At 42.7% G+C, this 17,744-nt stretch overlaps 1 protein-coding gene across 2 annotated transcripts in view; it reads right to left on the bottom strand.

Moving 5' to 3' along the window:
- MIA3 (MIA SH3 domain ER export factor 3) overlaps window positions 1-16,312 on the bottom strand; it is a 43,016-nt gene extending 26,704 nt beyond the window's left edge. Inside the window, exons 1-6 of one of the 2 annotated variants that reach the window (XM_081039221.1) lie at window positions 16,039-16,312; window positions 13,101-13,234; window positions 10,114-10,203; window positions 4,901-7,709; window positions 3,250-3,411; window positions 1,969-2,111 (exon numbers count right to left, since the gene is read on the bottom strand). In XM_081039221.1, the coding sequence (XP_080895347.1) occupies window positions 1,969-2,111; window positions 3,250-3,411; window positions 4,901-7,709; window positions 10,114-10,203; window positions 13,101-13,234; window positions 16,039-16,171 (3,471 nt within the window). In that variant the 5' untranslated portion in view covers window positions 16,172-16,312. The remainder of the gene's footprint in view (window positions 1-1,968; window positions 2,112-3,249; window positions 3,412-4,900; window positions 7,710-10,113; window positions 10,204-13,100; window positions 13,235-16,038) is intronic. The other variant, XM_081039220.1, reaches the window with a different exon arrangement.
- Between the last annotated feature and the right edge of the window lie 1,432 nt (window positions 16,313-17,744).

The raw sequence follows: 17,744 nt of genomic DNA, 5'->3' as shown, positions 1-17,744 counted from the left end.
AGCTTCCATTAACCGTTGATCTATGAATTTGACTTCTTGTACAGTTTTCCCAATCAAGTCAGCACCCCATTACTGCCCAGCCCTATTAAATAATTATCTATACTATTTATTCCTACTTCACAAAAACTATTTCACATATTTTCTATTTTCCCAATTTTAATATATATTTGATGTGACCTTTTCTTAAGCCATTCAAAAATCAGAATTATGCTTTATACCTTCTAGAATTTTTTTCATCCTAGCACAATACTCTGTATTGAGTCATCAAAATGCTTTCTTAACAATACCTTTCAAATCAATGTTACTTTGTAACATTGTAACCCTTCTCTTGATGTTCATGTGGTATCTTCTCCCATCATCCCCCAAGCATAGACTGTATCCTGTACCACATCTGTGTCCCCCAACCCAGGCTAGAATCAGGCTCTGTGCATATCTACAAATAAAATGAATAAAGAATTCCTCCTGTGTATGGAGGCTCTTAATTGTTTGAAGTGATGATGATGCATTATGATAATCATATTCAAATTCTGAGACTCCCTTAATCACTGAAAATTTCTTTATTCTAACCGCACAGGTCATACACACCTTCACCTGGGTGGCTACCACCACCATGACCATGGAGAAAACTGAAAAATGGTTTGGTTTTCCTCCATCTTTCCCATCCTGGTGGCCTTTCCCCTGAATTCCCCAGGTATTCGATGTCTTTATACTGCCCTCTGACGATCCGAATGAGAAGTAGGCAGGGATGAGAGCCTACAAAATGCCCGGCATTGCACTAGACACTTTATATTATCAACTCATGTAATTCTTACAACAATTGGAGTAGGTATTATCTGCATTTTAATGATGAAGAAGCTGAGGTTTGAAGTTTAGTGGTTTGCTCAAGCTTCTAAATAATGTATCTGGGATTTAAAACCAGACCATCCTGGCTCAAAACCCATGCATTTTTATGGAACAAAAAATAACCCTCTTCTTATACAAGTCTTGAAATAACAGAACTTAGAGAAAAATATTTTTGTTGGGGAGGATACTTTCTCTGTAGCTCCAAGGGCAGCTTAGCCTCCAACTTCTGAAAGCCTACTCGTTCTCTAATTTACCAAGAAAAATATCCAATTTCAACAACCACGAGGGGGAGCTAAATCCTAAAAAGCTTAGATAAGCTTCGAGACAGATTATAGATCTCCTTTGCACCATGACTCCCTTTAAAAAGATAAATCTGAATAAATATTCTGCCATAGTGACTCTTTCTAAAAAACAAATCTGATGATACCTTTTTCCTGCCCAAAACCTTCAAAAGATCCCTGTCCCAAACAATCTCATGTACTTACCATGATTTACAACTTCTTCACATTTGCCCATCTCCCTCCTGCTCTGCACGTCAACACCACCAATGCTTCCCTGGCTTCCTCAGGTAACCTTTTCTTTATGCCTCCATCTCTGAACATGTCGTTTCTTCTGTGTGACTGTACACTGCCGTCTCTCTCCCCCCAGCCCTTCTATTCAACAACAAACTACTACATACACATCAAACTCCCATTGGTCCTTCAGCGCTGCTCAAAACACATGTCAGCTCACTTCTGACCTTCTCTGACCATCCTTCCACCACAAGGAGTCAATATATTCAACATCATTCTACCATCAGGTAAATACTTCTCTTTCTGCCCATATGATACTATGTTTCATGTGAATGTCTTTAAGCTCCTTGCTAGACTAAAACGTCCTGGAGGGGAAAAACCACGTTTTATAGGTGTTCTGGCACAGCTCTGGCATGCAGCAGATCCACTTCAGGTGCTGAACTGAACTGAGAACCCATCAGTCGTGCACCTGTGGCTTGTTTCAGAGGCCGCCTTCAAAGGATCAGGAGTCATTTTCATAAAGACATTTTAAGTTCTTCAACTCATGCTCAAAATCTACTTAAAAACTGTAATCATCAACATTCTATCTGGAAAAAATATATATCAAACTTACCATCTTAGTTAAATAAAACATGAATGAATATATTAAAAGAACTGCATGTTCCAAAGGTGTGACACTTGCTGGCTCTTCAGCATTTGTTTCCGGTTGCTTTTTTCCAATAGCAGTGACAGGAGTGCTTTCAGTTGTAATTATCCCTAAAATTGAGAGGGAAGACGAGTATTTTATTTTATGCTTTATAATAAGAATTGTTTCTCTTCATTTAAAATATTTACTGATTTTTCCACAAAATATTAGTCGCTGTGCCTGGATATGTAGTTCTCTTAAAGACAATTATATAGAGAAAAAAATTCAGACTCCCTATTGGAGCCATCATACCCTTCAACTATAAAATTAGCATTATATCCAGCACACTCTACCCCTCGTCCTGTCCCTTCTGGAACTTCTCCTATACTTTGAGACGGGGTAAAGAGACCAGCCCAGGGCTGCCAAGCCTTGCGGTATCACAGGGTAAAGTACTACCTATGCTTCTAGACCATAACCTTTAAAAACACAAAAAACAGTATGAGGTCATGTGACCATTTTGGATAGACAAAATAACAATCAGCTGTTTTTCTGGTTTACAGGTAAAATGAGCTACACAAAAAAACAGAAAGTTGTTGACACCATTATTGGGATAGTATTTTGAAAACAACTTTCTCAATTCAGATGAAATGAGTTGCTCTCCCATCAAATGTTCACCGTGCTCTGTGATTAACATACTGTTCACTAGTGTCATCTACACTGGACATTCCACACTGTCGAGTTCTGTACTATTTCCTGTAATCATACAGTATAATGATACCTCAACATAAAGGATCCCTTCCCGAGCTACATTGTATGCTATGGGGCGGGCGGATCACACACGGAATTTGTGAGTGTTAGGGCAGTGTTTCTCAAACTTTAACTTTGACAAGATCAAAATTTCCTGGGGGGGCTTAATAAACAGATTGCTGGTTTCTACCCTCAGAGTTTCTGATGCTGTCGGTCTAGTTGAAAACTATGGTTTTAGAACATAAGGCTATTTAAGAATAATATTTTAGACTACAATTATTTGTATAAGCTGATGCTAGCCAGTCACTGGTTTGTAGGTTAATTAGTCTCAGGCCTGTTTCCTATGATTGATCTCCATCTGCAGTAACCCCTGCTTTTCTCTGTTAGTTCTGGGATTTCTTATTTTTGAAACTTGTTCCTACTGTATGAGTCTCTCCTCTATTTCCTACCTTTAACAACACATCTCCTAGATCTTCTCTATGATATGCCTCCACTTTGTAGAGAAACATTAGCAAACTTTACCTGGGTCTACGTCTTTTTCAGTATTCGGCTTCTGTGACACTTCTGAGCCATCCGTGTCACTACTCATGGGTTGATCCAAGTGGCTGGGCTCCTCAGGAATCTGCATTTTAAGATCTTCTGTGTCGTCTTGTGGGAAATGTTCTTCCAGTGGTGGCTGTATCTCTACAGGGCAGAAGAAGGCATTGGGCTGGCAAAGCTTGGTGACACTCCCCCTTCAGCTACTGTCACTCAGTCCCCCGTCACACAACTCCAGGGCACCTCACCAGTGTGCTCTGTGTGCTGGCAGCCCATGGAGCACAGCTGGCCAGGCAAATAAGAGTTTCAGTTGCTTTTATCTCACTGCACAGATGGCTAATCTACATTTTAAAAATTACAAAGAAACCCTTATTCCAAAATATTTCATAAGTAAATATATTTACGGTAAGGATCTCAATAACCTAACTTCCCTTGGCAAACCAACATATGCCCACACAGATAAATGTAGAAAAGAGTATCCCAGTCAAGAGCAAAAATATGAAACATCTATTCTACACAGAAATAACATGCTCTTTTATAAACGAACATGCTTGTCTCACAGAGAGCTAGCACAGAGAAGGGCATTACATACAAAGCCAGCTGATGTGCCCTTTAAATATTTTCAAAGTACCTCTAAGAGTCAAAAAGAGAGAACCCGTTTCTGTCCCTAAGAGGCTCGGGGCACAGCCCAATGAGCCCAACAACAAAGATGAATTTTTTTAAGACCTCATAATTTACCCTGAAAATTCGAGTTTTACATTCAAATCCAAACTATATCAGCTTTGATGAAATGCAAAGATGGTCCCCTCTCCAAAATCTCAGGACAAATTGGCACTCTTGGAAGATACTTTTATCCTATGGCTTGACGTCCGCCTGGTACTCTACCACATACCCTCAGTTCAAATACCTTGGTGTGAAAAGCATGGGGATGGAGAAAAGAGCACGGCACAAGGAACCAGCTGAGGTTAGGATATTGGTTTAGGGTCAATTCAATCACTATTGGCTGAATGGCGTCTGTGTCAAGGGCTGTGTTAGAACACTCTGCAGCCTGGGTCAATGCTTGATTAACCTGAATGCAAGAACCCTGGGGCTCAGCAGAATGTAACTGCCTTTGGTGACTGCTCCAAAGAGGCAGGAAAGAACATGACATCCACAGGAGATGAAAGTTGGGGGGTGGGGGTGGGGGAGGATGCAGAATCTCAGGCAAGGCACTGATTTCAAAGTTATGCCCGTCAGTCCTTGGTCCAACTGCAGTTATTTTATAATTAAGAAAAACTGTGTTCAAAAAAAGTCCTTTCATAATTGTACACGGAACTTAATACTTTGTTAACAGGGCCACGATGCACGACGTACATCATTTTCTTGTTTATGTCCTTATCTTTTTAGAAGGTTTCCTTTTGAAAATGCTACCACTCTCAACTGTCCCAAGGAGAAAACAGGATTACGACATCCTCATCCATGCCTCAAAGCAGACAGGTAGGGTGATGTGGCCGTCACGGGGCTGCCTCTTGCCTTTAGACACGCTGTAAACTGTGGACAGCGCTCTACAAATAAGGTATGAGGCGCTTCAGCAAGCCCCCGACCCCCCACCTGCCTCTCCAGCCCAACTCGACAAGGCCACAGGCAGGTACTTTACCTTCCGCGGGTCCATTCCAGCCTTCCTCTGGAGGCCGTGCCGCGGCCAGTGGTTCAGTCTCCTCCCGGGTGGAGTGTCTGTACCTGACAAAATAGATCAGGTCTTGAACATCATCTAGCACTGCAGCCTCTTCATGTACGTTACTTTCCATCATTCCCAGATCTCTGTTTTCGGTCACACGAGTATCGAGCATTTTCTCTGCTACACTCAGGATTTGTGACTCAAATGCGCGGAAAACCTTATCGAGGACTTTTTCCACATTATAGGGCAGGCTCTCCCGCTGTGCCAACTTCAGCTTTAATGACATCTCTTGGAACATAGCTTCCAGCTCATGGATATTGAAGTACTTCTGGAACCGCTGCAAGGACTGCTGTTCTTTAAAGAAGCTGCTTATTATCGGCACGTCCTCCCTGTGGTCCCTGTGCTCTGGCTTTGCTGTAGTGTGTGGAGTCCCGGGGGACAGGCTGTCTGCACGTCCCTCAGATGCAGCCCCCTGGCTTTCTGTGCCCACGACTCTCTCTAAGTCTTCCTCATCCTCTTGTGAGAGTTCTTCTGCCCCTGCGAGCTGTGAGGTCTCCAGGTGTTCCTCAGGGCTGTCTTTCAGATCATCAGAATCTTTATTCTGAAATGCTCCCTCTACCTCTGGAGTCTGATTGTTTTTCTTGTCAGGAACGAACATTCCCTCAGATGGGCTCTGTGCTTTCTTATCTCCAAGAGGACTTTCTTCTTTTTCTACCACCAGGCCTCGAGGTTCCCTGCCTAGTGGGTCCACCCCTTTGCCCACAGTGTTACTTTTTCTTTCAATTTCCAAAATATTACTGGTTTCTTCTTTGTTTTCTTCCGTTTCTGCATCAGTACTAATGGCGCCTAAAATACCTCTTTGGGGGACTTGGGGATTACCATCCAGCTGCCCGTCATGCATCTCAGGGCTTTCTTCTTTAGACTGTTTCGCACTTACAGCATTTTCATCCTCCAGCAGTTCTTCAGGGATGAACTGTTCGTCATCTTCTGCTTCTGGTTTTTCAATATAAAACCCTGGTACTTCTGCACTATCAGTGTGGCCTGCTGTTTTTGCTTCCTGAGAGCCCGGCTTTGGATGAACATACTCTTCATCTAAGGTGTCCCCATCTAAGGTGTCCCCTGTGACCTCTTTCTCAGACAGCCTTGGCTTCTCATTCACTTGCTTTGTAACTGCAGCAGCCACCTCTCTTTCTTGTTGCCAGGACAGATTTCTTCCCAGAATGGGACCCTCTTCTTCCAGTTCTCTTGACAAACCAATTTCATCAGGAGAAGAGAACCTAGGTTGATTTTGAGTTTTAAGAAGCGGTTCCTCTTTAAATTCCTCACTTTGCTGCTCGACTGAAAGCGTGTGTGGTTTTACTCCACTTACTAGCCTGTCTTTGGATGCATTTTGCTGACTGTCTCCCAAGAGGGGTGCAACACCCATGGCTTCCCCTTTAATCTTTTCCTCCTTTATTTCATACTTTGCAGCTTTATATTCCGATCCACTCTCGGAGCCACTTTCCAAACTCTGCTCTCCAGGTGTGTCTTCATGGAGTACTCCTTTTGAAATATGAATAGCTGCTCCTTTTAGGTCATTTTCTTTGTTATCAAAGGCTGATTTTAATGTTTCTTTACCCTTTTCTGCAGTTGGCAAAGAATCGAGGTTCCTGCTTTGAGGAGAACCATGTAGAGTCCTGCTTTCTTGCTTTCCATCCTCTAATCCTTTCTTATCCTGTACTGGGTCCTTCTTGGATTCCTCAACTGTCCTCCCTTTTCCTTTAATGTGAAGTTCTGTGTCCATTTGTGGGTCTTTGTCATTATTTGTTTTAGGGACTTCTACACTCAAAAGACCATCTTCGGTCTTTTTAGGGTCAGTATAATCTGTTGCTAATTGTGGTTTCCTCCATTTGCTGTCACCATCTTCCTCTTCTTCCTCTGAATTGGAACTCTCTAAATCCATACCTGTTTGTTCTTCACCTTCTGGGACAGCAGAGAAGATGGTATCCTCCCAGGTTGTTACTGTATTTTTATCATCGTTTTTGAGGCCAGAGGACTGAGTTACCTCAACCTTATCCTCTTCACTGGAATTCTGCTCTTTATCTGTTAAATATTTCTCAACTCCAGATTTCAGTGGTGTTTTCAAATCTTCTCCATCTGTAAAGGTTAGTAATGGTAGCTCATCAAAATTTTCTTCACTGTCTTCCTCTTCTTCCTTCCCAACTACATAATACTCCATATCCAAGTCCTCATCGAAATCATCTTCTAATGAAGTAACAAGTCTGGTTGTCTCATCATCAGATACAATTGCATCTGCAGTTGAGCCAAGTTTGGTTTTCAAGTCCAGAGTCATTTCTTTTTTCAAAAACTTATAAGCGTCAATCTTCTCCTGTTCATTTGAGACTTGAGAACTATTGCTGGTTTTGTTGTTTTCACTTTCCGGCACTTTCAGTTTATCTTTCAGCATTTCTTCAAAAGGCTTGAATGAAGATTGCTCTCCGTGAGGGTGATCTGTTTGACTGTCTTCGTGGGGGTGGTTCTTCTGAACCTCGTGTCTTTTTTTGAGTTCCTTAGTGTTTTCTGAGAGTACACTTTCCCTTTCTTCTGATTTGGGTTCTACTGGATCAGATTCAGGGTCCCTTTCCTCAGATACTTCAGGAGGTGTTTCCACATGCAGAGAAGTTTTTTCTATAGCTTCTTCAGAATCTCCAGTTGCAGAGTTGTACAATTTCAAAAATCCTAAAAGTTCTTCTACATTATAATTATCAAAATCATCTCTTCCACCATCAAAACAAACAAAATCTGTCTCCTGTAAGGGAAAGAAAAAATTAGTGTGTCACTAGCCATGTGTCACAAGAGCAAACGCTTACCCATGCTAATTGCAGAGATAACCTCAAATGCATGTTTGGCTCCAGAGGGGCTTTCGCGCCAACCTTGGGCAACAATTGTTCTTGGGTAGTCGGGAGATAGGAAGCTGGACCCCACTTTTCCCTGGCTTCCTGTGTCCCTGAGGAAGGGCTCCTACCTGAGTAATGTTCCTGGCCTCCCTTCATTCTCTCTTCCCCAGGGTGGAATGATTCATGTGGCTGGTGAGTCTGTCCTGCATGATCTGTTTTCTGTTTGGGGCCAGCTAGAGGAAACACACATCGTCTTTCCTCCATGCTGTCAGTTTTCCATGGACAACCCAGAGGAGAAGCCCCCATTACCTAGCTCTGCCTGTAGCTGGGTTAGTCTGTCTTATTCTAGACTGCAGTGTTCGAAAGCCCATTATTTATGCATACTTGAACCATGTTTGCCAAAAATCTTTATCAATAAATAATGGTGACATTTTGGTCTCCATCTACCTGACTCCTGGATCTCTAAATGGTTCTGAGCACAAGTGGGGATGAGTGGGGTGTCACTGGTAGGGTCCCCCAACTTCCAGCATCTATGCCTGATGTTCTGGAAATTCACTACATAATAATTTGGGAGAACCTAGAAGACCATCCAGCTTCTCTGTCTGCCTGCCCTCGGCTGTACTTCTCTGCTTACCCAGCTAGAAACAGACAGAATGATCCTACTGTTAGGCTCTAAATCTACCCAGATTTGGGGCTCATGTTTTCCTTGGATTGGCAAAGATAAATCAGCTTAACAAGTATCTTATTGAAATACAGGTGCATGGGGAGTAAACCTTTAAAGGAACAAAGAATGGTGTCAAGGGAACTCACTACTTAATTATTGCAAGTGTAACTTGAAAACAAGATTAAGTAAGGGATATACTCTACTCTACCTCAGGGTTCTGGGTGTCATTCAGATCTGCTTTCAGGACTGTCTGTAAATCTATGTTTTCCCTTTCTTCTATTAAAAACCAAATTGACATAAAAGGGGCCATAAACAGAAGGAAAAGTTTAAAAACCAGCAAAGATCATGTTCTTCTCCTGACTAAACTTTCACATTACTCCAGGGAGACCTGACCAGTGTAGTAGGCATGAATGATTGCCTCTTTTCATCACATGCATTTCTAGGCCATTTTCTAATATTGAGGGAAGCATGCAATGGTGATGCAATGAGAGGGCAGAATCCCAAACAAGTGAGGTCCCTGTGACTAATGAACTGCTGCTGTCTCACTCTTGTATCCCGGAAGTCCCTTCAGGAGGAGTGAGGCCAACCAGGCAATAGGGCTAATTGTGTGGCCCTCGGGATGATCAAGAGATGTTAAGAATAGCAATGGCTCTAAGACTTCATCCATTCTACCAGTCTCACCTAAGAATTGCCCTGGACCAGCAGCTAGTGTGCTCTGCAGCAGCTCCAAAGAGCTGCTCAATGATTTCTGAATGAAGGTGGGCATCATTATAAACTTTAAAGCGCCACAAAACAATCAGCTGAACAAGGATCCCAGAACACAAAACCTTTGTCTTCACAAAGTTACTTAGTCAGTGCACCCCAGATAGTGCTTTAGAGCATTTGCAGTCGGTACCTTGTAGATTTGTGACAGGATTTTATCTGACACTCTTACATTCCCTTTTCCAAATCTATAATATAACTTTAATCCCTTAAATCACTAAATAGTCAATAATAAGAAAACCTGTGTAAATTTGCATTTCTGGTCTAGTACATAATTTAGGGTTTGATCAATTTAACTTGATTGCTATATACTTAAACTGTCTAATAGCTAGTCATTAAGTAGTTTCAAATCGAGACACCTCCTTTTGCTTGTAAAAAGAATTATTTACCTCTTAAATTTAAAAACTAAATGCAAGGATATGAATTCTTAATTTTTTTCTCATATAAACAGCAAAGAAAAACCCTGTACAAGAGTACACAGCCTTGTATAAGAAGATCTGATTACATGTATAACTATGAGATTATGACATAGTCTCCTGTAAATTCTCTTCAAACTTTTCTTTTTGCTATTTTAAACGTTCCTGATACTAAATTAAAATCTGATACACAAATGTTAACTTTTTTTTTTTTTTTTTACCAAAACACGTTAAAAAATACATCAGGTCCTCGAATAACGTCTCATTCAATGTCATTTTCTTATAACACTGATGAGCTGTCATAGAGACTTAACTCTTGCTTGTATCAATTAACCTATGCTAAAACTGGCTTCATCATATGTCATTTCACTTAAAGTCAAAGAACCTATCGACGACATTGAGGGCTCACTGTAGTCAATAGTGATGCTGAATTTATAAGTCAATTATAACAACCAAAAAACATCCACAACTTACATCTGTTGGAATTTGTAGTAGCTCTTCTTTAATATATTCATGGACTACCTCGATTAAATCCTTTGGAAAATATCCAAAAATACGCCCAACCTGTACAAAAGAAGGGGCAAAAGAAACAAATATCAATCAAAATTTTGTACAGGAAATATAAATGAGAGAAAATACACAGATAGACAGGTAGATATAACCACAAGAGATACAGTCAGTATGATAATTAGAGTTATTATTCCAATAAAAATTAAGTATATGATATTATAAAGCCAACTTTTCTAAAACCACTGAAGTTTTCTTTCAACGTTCAGTTTAATTCTAAAAGCAGGGCACATAAAGTTAGATTTTTGAAGTAGAAGCATAGAAGATTGTTGTATATTATAGGATTAAAACTATGCAAATCAAAGCTGGTTAGAAACACAATTCTAATGTTAGCAAAAGTTTACCTAAACATTTCACAGCATTGCTCATAAACCAGTACTTATAAGTCTTTCTTAAACCAATAAACACCAGCCATTAAAATTAATAGGTGAAAAATACAGAATTTCTGAAATGTATGACCAACACAACAAAAGGCAAATATTTATTGACATTATGGGCTATATCAGCGTTTTCAAAAACTAGACGTTCAAGTATTTGGGGAGAAAATAAAAGTCATACTAATCTACATATCAAGCTTTAGTTTTATGCAGAGTAAACCTCTGTAGAATATTATCCCATTTATCTACAGCACTAATAGCCAAGGTATATTAAATGTGTCCTCTTGAGATACATACACTGTCTTTTACTAGCTACAGTCTGAAAGAGAGCAGATCTCTTCCCAATCATTAAAGAAGGAGACGGATATGCAGATCAACTGCACAAAAAAGAAAAAAGGCTATCTTATCACTAACTCCTAAAATATCCTCATTATGAGTGCTCTTGTTATATCTGGCAACTACCTAAAAGCCAGTCTTAGTGGTAGAATACTGCCTTGGAGATTAGATAAGACAGGGCCAATTTAAAACTGCCACATTGGCAGTTAAAGTCTGAAACTTGAAGAAACCGAAAAAGACTGCAGGATGAAAACTAAGAACTAGAAACAAGAATGATTTTGAAGGTTAAGGAGAGAGAATTTTTTATTTCCTAAAATATAAGGTTCATGAAATGAGAGGGGAGACTGAGGGAAAATATGCTTTTTCCCTTCTCAGAAAACTTTATTAAGAGAGACTCTGGAAAGGGGAAAGAAATCAGAGATCTGCAGAGAAAGGAAATATATTTATCTTGGTGTAATCTTTGTCAATTGAGACCACAGGTCATAAAACTCCGGATTTTTACACTGGGTGGTGTCTCATTTCTTATGATCTGACAAAAAACAATGTTGCAGAATCATGGGCCTTCATGACTGGAAGTGATCTTTATATCTAATTTTGCTTCCACACATCATTCCTGCCAGGGAACTGCTGATTTGATTTGAAGGGAAAAAAAAGTAGAATATTGTTTCAAGACAACAAATTCTGCACAAGCTATTTACTATCAGGACACATATAATTAAGTGTCACGGCCCTGAAAGGAAATATTCAAAAGGAAGGTGGGTTACACATGGGCCCTTCCAGTAACAGGACTTTTAACTTTACAGGAGCTACGTCACTATACACACTAACTGCAATACAGAGCAGTAAAAAAAAAATTCCACACAAGCAGTGCAAACACAGTGCCACCTAAATGATTATCACACAGCAGAGATCCTTCTGGCTGGGCAGAGCCTCCCAAAGAAGGCAGGATGAGAGCTGGGCCTCAGCATGGCAGGCTTTCCAGAGGTGAATACAGTTGTGAATAAAAGTGTGGAGATAGAAAAATGCAAGTCAAGTTCACTTATTCAAATGCTCAAACTTAACCACTAGATGAAAAAGAGGCAGCTAGAAACATGGGGAAAATTCTCCAAATGTAAAGATTAAGAAATCTCATGTGGTAGACTTGAAAGAAACAGAATAGATTCTTTGTATAGAGGGATTCAGCTGGGATTCTGCCTAAATACAAGGATTGTATCTGACCAGTTGGCCTTTTGAGATTTCTCCCTAGGAATCTGGACCGCCAACATAATGAGTCTATTTTTTCCTTATGGTGGTTTCTCAAGTCTTATTTTCTATTGTTTGTTTGGTGTTTTATTGAGAGTGAAAGTTTTCACAGTAGGGACTGTATATTTCTCTAAATTTGGACAATCCTAAGGACATCAAGGACTCTTACTACTTTAGATAAACAAACAGTCCACACATCACACTTTTTAAAAAGGAAAGGACAGTATCTCATAAGCCTCTCAATCAGGTCACGCCTAGTGAATCTTCTCATTCAAAACATCAAAGCATGATGGATTAATTGATTTCCATGTCTCATCTCAGGGCACCCGTAGAACTGGGTGCAGTAGAGCTGCTGGGGAAACTGCTAGCAGCAAATATCTAAAAAGCAGGAAAAAGATTACCTAGAAGTTGCAAACAAAACAAACAAGAAAGTGCAGAGTGAAAATGACATTTTGCTTTTTTAACAGACTAAGAATGGCACACGATTATGTAACTGTTCCCAAAGCTGCCAGTTTTTCACAAATATTAATAACTTAGAAAAAAAGAAACGCACACAAAATCAGCTTTAATCGTGAATGCCCAAAACACTATCTTGCACATCATTTATAGAAGTAAGCCTAATGCTCATAAATCCCTCCTTTTTGAAGCAATGGAGTTAAGAATTTCCAGGGTGCACCATTTTAACCTTTCCTACATCTGGTACATCCATGGCTGACCAGGTCTAGAACTTGAAGCAGTTCAGTTCTGTTTAAGAAACCTCTGCGGAGCCCCTACTCTGTGCCAAGCCTGACGCCTGCTGGGGACCCAAATCTTTTTCACACTCTAGCACAGAGGATAGGGTAACACCATCAAAGACCCAGCAAAACAGTTATTTAAATCTACAGTGCTAAACAAGCCAGTAAGGAGTCAAAAAGGAAAGTATGTCAAATTTTTACTTACACTTCCAGCCCAAAGTTCAGGCGATCTCCCTGCCAGTGTGTAGTAGACGTAGACATGGTCACCTTTTTTAAAATTCACAAAACGACAGTCTGGGCCTGTAAAATCTTCTAAAGCTTCACCCCGGTACATTAACACTGTATATAAAGAGAGGAAAAAAATGACCGGATGTCAGGATTCAACTTTCACAGTCCATATTGATTTATCAGGAAATGTAAGAACCCACTGTAAACAATTCACTTTCTCCAGTACTCTCCGGAACCAGTCGCTTTCAATTCACATGCTCAAAGCATCTAACATCTTTAGAGCTTTATTGTTATAAATCATGACACCCCCTGCAAGTAGACGGGGATGAGGGAAACTTTTGCTGGCTTTCTCTATGCATAATGAAACAAAAAACAATGTGTCCACCACAACACTTGGCTGGTCTCAAGTGAAACTCTCGATCCCTCTCTCACCTTTTAGTCCACGATCGTTGCTGTTTCATAATCAGAAAAAAAGCTTTATTTTGCAATCGGGTAAATTCAAGTACAGATACTGACTAGCTTAAGCATGACCACATGTAGAGGTAATAGGAAACTGGGGAGAGCACCTAGGAACCCCCAAGGGGTCAATTAACTTGAACTAACCCCTAAAAGGCACTATCTTTAAGTGGCTCTAACTGCTACCACGTAACCATAAACACTGTCAGTGTCATCTGCGGCCAAATTGTTCTGTCCTTACAACATCTGAATAAATTAACAGGAAAAGGTGTCACATCCTATTATGGATCCAATCACATTACAAGGTAGTATTTTCTGAAAGTATATAATGTTGACTGTACCCAACATTAAGAAGTTTTCAAAACAAAGTTGAAACATTCTTATTTACTTATTTCTATAAACAAACTCAAAAGTGGACATCATCACATGTGGCAGGGACAAGCCAAACTGTGAGACTTGTTCAGTAGTTACCTTCAGTCCTAAAATGTAGGACTGATAGAACTAGAAACTGGTATTTTTCTTTTTGTTGGCCAGATACTGTTTCTGGTGTAAGATGAAATGGACAATAAATGCAATTAAATAGCAGAGAAAAAGAAGGATGAAATGGAAATAACATTTTTTCTAAAAGCCAATTAGCAATAAATACATTAAAACATATCTTTAAATACATATTTGAGGGACAAACAGCTTTGAAGGAGGTTTGGATTTTGAAGCTAAAATCTGGTTATTTTAATACATGTCAGCATCCTAATTCAGAGGTAATTGGATAAGAGGCCAGGTTGAAGGTGATGGACAGTATAAGATTGGAGACTCTATCAGAACTGGAGACAGAAATGTTTCTCTTGGTCCCCGTTAGAAGAGATCATTGAGGATTCATAGTAATAAATGAGATGACAACATAATGCATACTGGTGAACAGCTGTCTGAAAAGCACACGCCACACAACACAGATCCGGACCCTGCTCCAGCTGCTGCCTGCTATATTTTGTTACATCTGCCTGGACACATGCCATTTCTCAAGTTCTGTGACAACCAAGGGCCTTTCCAACACCATGTTTCTGTACTGAGGAAGCATCATGGATGTGATCTCCAGGCACCTGGTTTGGAGAAACTCAGCACAGTGCTTGAAAGCAAAGAATAACAAGCATTTTGCCAGAGCCAATCCTGTTTGCTAACAACCTGAGTTTGCTGTGGGGGGTAGTAACCAAAGGAAGCAATCATGGAAGTTGTTCTGCTTTTGTCGCGTTTATTTACATCCACCCTAGGGGTTACCTCCAGGAATGGCTCAACACAGATCAAAGATTGCCTCCTTTCTTTTCTTTAATGGTGTGGCAGTGATACAAATTCTTCAAATTATGTAATTTGTTTTGGAATAACAGCAACTTGAACATAAATGGCTAAACTATAGGCTTATGGCCTTTTCAGAATGAATATTTTTCAGAATGTATCAATTACAATTTATGAACAACCGATTCCAGAGCGGTCATCAGTAAGTTACAAGGTTGTGTGAGACCAGTCGGGAGGCTGTTAAGAATGATCCTCGTTCGGCAGACCCCTAGGAAGAGATTCCAACAACACAAGTGACCAAAGCTAAAGCTGGTTGGGTTTATAAAATCCTTGTAGTACTTATTATTGTTTCTTTAATAATCCTCTTCATCTGAGTCTGAGACCTCAGCTCTCCACACCCTCCCACCCCCAATCCAAGATGGGAACAATTCCGCTTCCTGCGCAAGAAAGAGGCGGCTGATGGTCCCAGGTGGCCGATTCATATCCTCAGCCTCTTTCCAGAACGAAAGATTCTTGGCCTTGCTGTTTGTTGCCCGCCCTAGCTGGCTGCTCCTAAGGACTTCTAAGCACAGAAATGACAGGATTGAGGCAGAGCCGGGGCGGAGACATGGGAATACTCTGCTTGCCTGGACTCCGCGCTCCTCCCAAACCTAAACTCCCATATATGTGTCTGAGCCCCAAATCCGAGTGAAGCAGAAGGGCGAAGGGGCAGCGCCAGGGCGCCCTGCCCGAGCCCCACCATCAATCAACCTGCCGCAGAGAATCCACCCACCGAGCCCTGAGCGCATCTGTCCCCGGGCTGCACCCACCGAGGTCGCCGCGGCGGGGACAGGAACGCGCTCGGAGGCAGCGTGGGGAGCAGGACGCGCGGCGCTCACCCCTTGTCCGCTACGCGCCGGGCGGGCGGGTGGAGCGGACGCGGGGACCTGCCCGAAACGGGGGGCCACCTCCAACACCCAACCCCCGCCCCCGGTCAGCAATGAAAAACTAAAACGCCGGCAACAAGTGGGAGGTGCAGCCCCCGCGGCCAGGCCAGGGGCGCCCGCAGAGCCGCGGGGCACAAAGGCGGGGAGCCGGGGACCCCCCCAGCCCGGCCTGCAAGCCCCCGGTCGGCGTGCGAGCTGCCGAGCTCCCGCCCCGCGCCGCCGGCGCCGCGGCCCCTCCCGACTCACTGCTGCATTCGCTGTCGGCGCAGAGTTTGTAGTCCGAGAAGCGCCGCTTCGTGTCCGGCCCCGGCTGGCCCGGCACCCGCCAGGGGGCCCCGAGCAGCAGCAGCCAGAGGAGCAGCCCCGGCGCCGCAGCCATGTTGTGGCCACCTCGCGGAGCCGGTGACGCGGAGCGGGAGGCCCGGGCGGGCGCCGGCGGGCGGTGCCGGGGGCGGAGCGCGGGTGGGAAGCGCGGCGCCGAGGGGCGGCGCCCGGGCCGCCTGGAGCCGTTCCCGGCCGACACGTCAGCGCGGGCGCGGGGCGGGACGGGGGCTCCCGGAGGGCCGCGGCCGCGCTGCCCCCGAGGCCGCCTCCGCTGCTCGCTGCCTTGGCAACCGGGACTCTCTCTCCTCCCTCGCCCAATCGCCGGCCTGGGCGCCTGTCCCTTCGCGGGCGACCCTCCGCGCCATTCCAGTCCTCGCTCACCCCCCTCTGCGACCGTGGGTCCCCTAACCTCGCTGCGTGTCACCAACAGGTCCTTCTGGCACCTCGCAGATTCTCATTTCTGGTTTGTCCCAAACCAGCCCGCTTCACCCCCAAGCCCACTCTCGGTTGGGTACTTCCTTTTCTGGACGATCAAATCCCACCCACGGTTTGCCACTAATGTTAGTCCCGGTTCAAGGCTCCTTCTCCTCCCGACCCCCGGGGGTTCTTGGAGCCCCATCCCATCGTCCCCTTTAATTAGGAAGGGGGAGTGTGATGAGTGGTGCGTTGGTGATGAAAATTACAGCCGGCGGCCGGCTGCGTCACTTTTGGAGCCCTGGGGGATGGAGGTGGGCAATAGGTCCCTGTGCTGAGATCTTGAGGTTCTTGGGTCTTTATCCATAAGGGAAGAAGTAATTTAATTCAACACAAATGTGTTGAGCTTCCATTTTATGCTACCATTTCATGTCATGTCAGACGTTGGACAAGTACTAGGGTGGTGTGCGGAAATACGTAGGTCAAAGACAAGATAACTGGCCCTTGTCTAAGGAAGCCCACAATTTAGTGGAAACCAACTAGCATAAGAACGACTAATGAATAAATGTCAGAGGAGGAGAAAGCTAATTAATGGCAGCTAACATTTACGGAGTGCTTTCTTTAGGATGAGGTGTTGTTCTAAGGTCTTTATGTGTATCAATTTATTTAATCTTCACAATAGTAGATCCATTACTACCTATCTTCATTTTTGAGATGAGTAAATTGAGGCATTCACACTCTAAGATTCAAACCAGGTAATATGCTCCTTTTTAATCATAACTTTATAATGCTTCCATCGAGCTGCATTGCAATTTCTGTTCTTTCTGTCTGACTAGAAGAAGCAAAATCTTGTTTAAATTACAATATGACAGAATTATCTATATATGCCAAAAATAAATAAATAAATAAATAAAGCCACAGGTCAGCCCAGGGAGGACTGGCGGCAATATTCTGACTCTGTTTGGAGCACTTTGCATTTGTCTGTGACCAGAGGCTCCTCACTGCAGTCCCTGCTAAGGTTATTCATCCACCTGGAACACCAGTCAAACCCATCAGTTGGCTTCCCAAACTAACTGGATTCTTAGAAAGCAAGAGGAAAGAATGTGGCCCATCCATGCAATCCATAATGCTGAATAAAGGAAAAGATGGGATGTTTCCAGAGGTATTCACAGTCATCTACAGGGGCTGTGAGATGTTCCCGTTGGTCCAGTGTA

The sequence above is a fragment of the Rhinolophus hipposideros genome, assembly GCF_964194185.1.
Source record: "Rhinolophus hipposideros genome assembly, chromosome: 26".
NCBI lineage: Eukaryota > Metazoa > Chordata > Mammalia > Chiroptera > Rhinolophidae > Rhinolophus > Rhinolophus hipposideros.
Note: the sequence above shows the minus strand (reverse complement) of the source record. Positions and strands in the feature narration are given on the sequence as shown.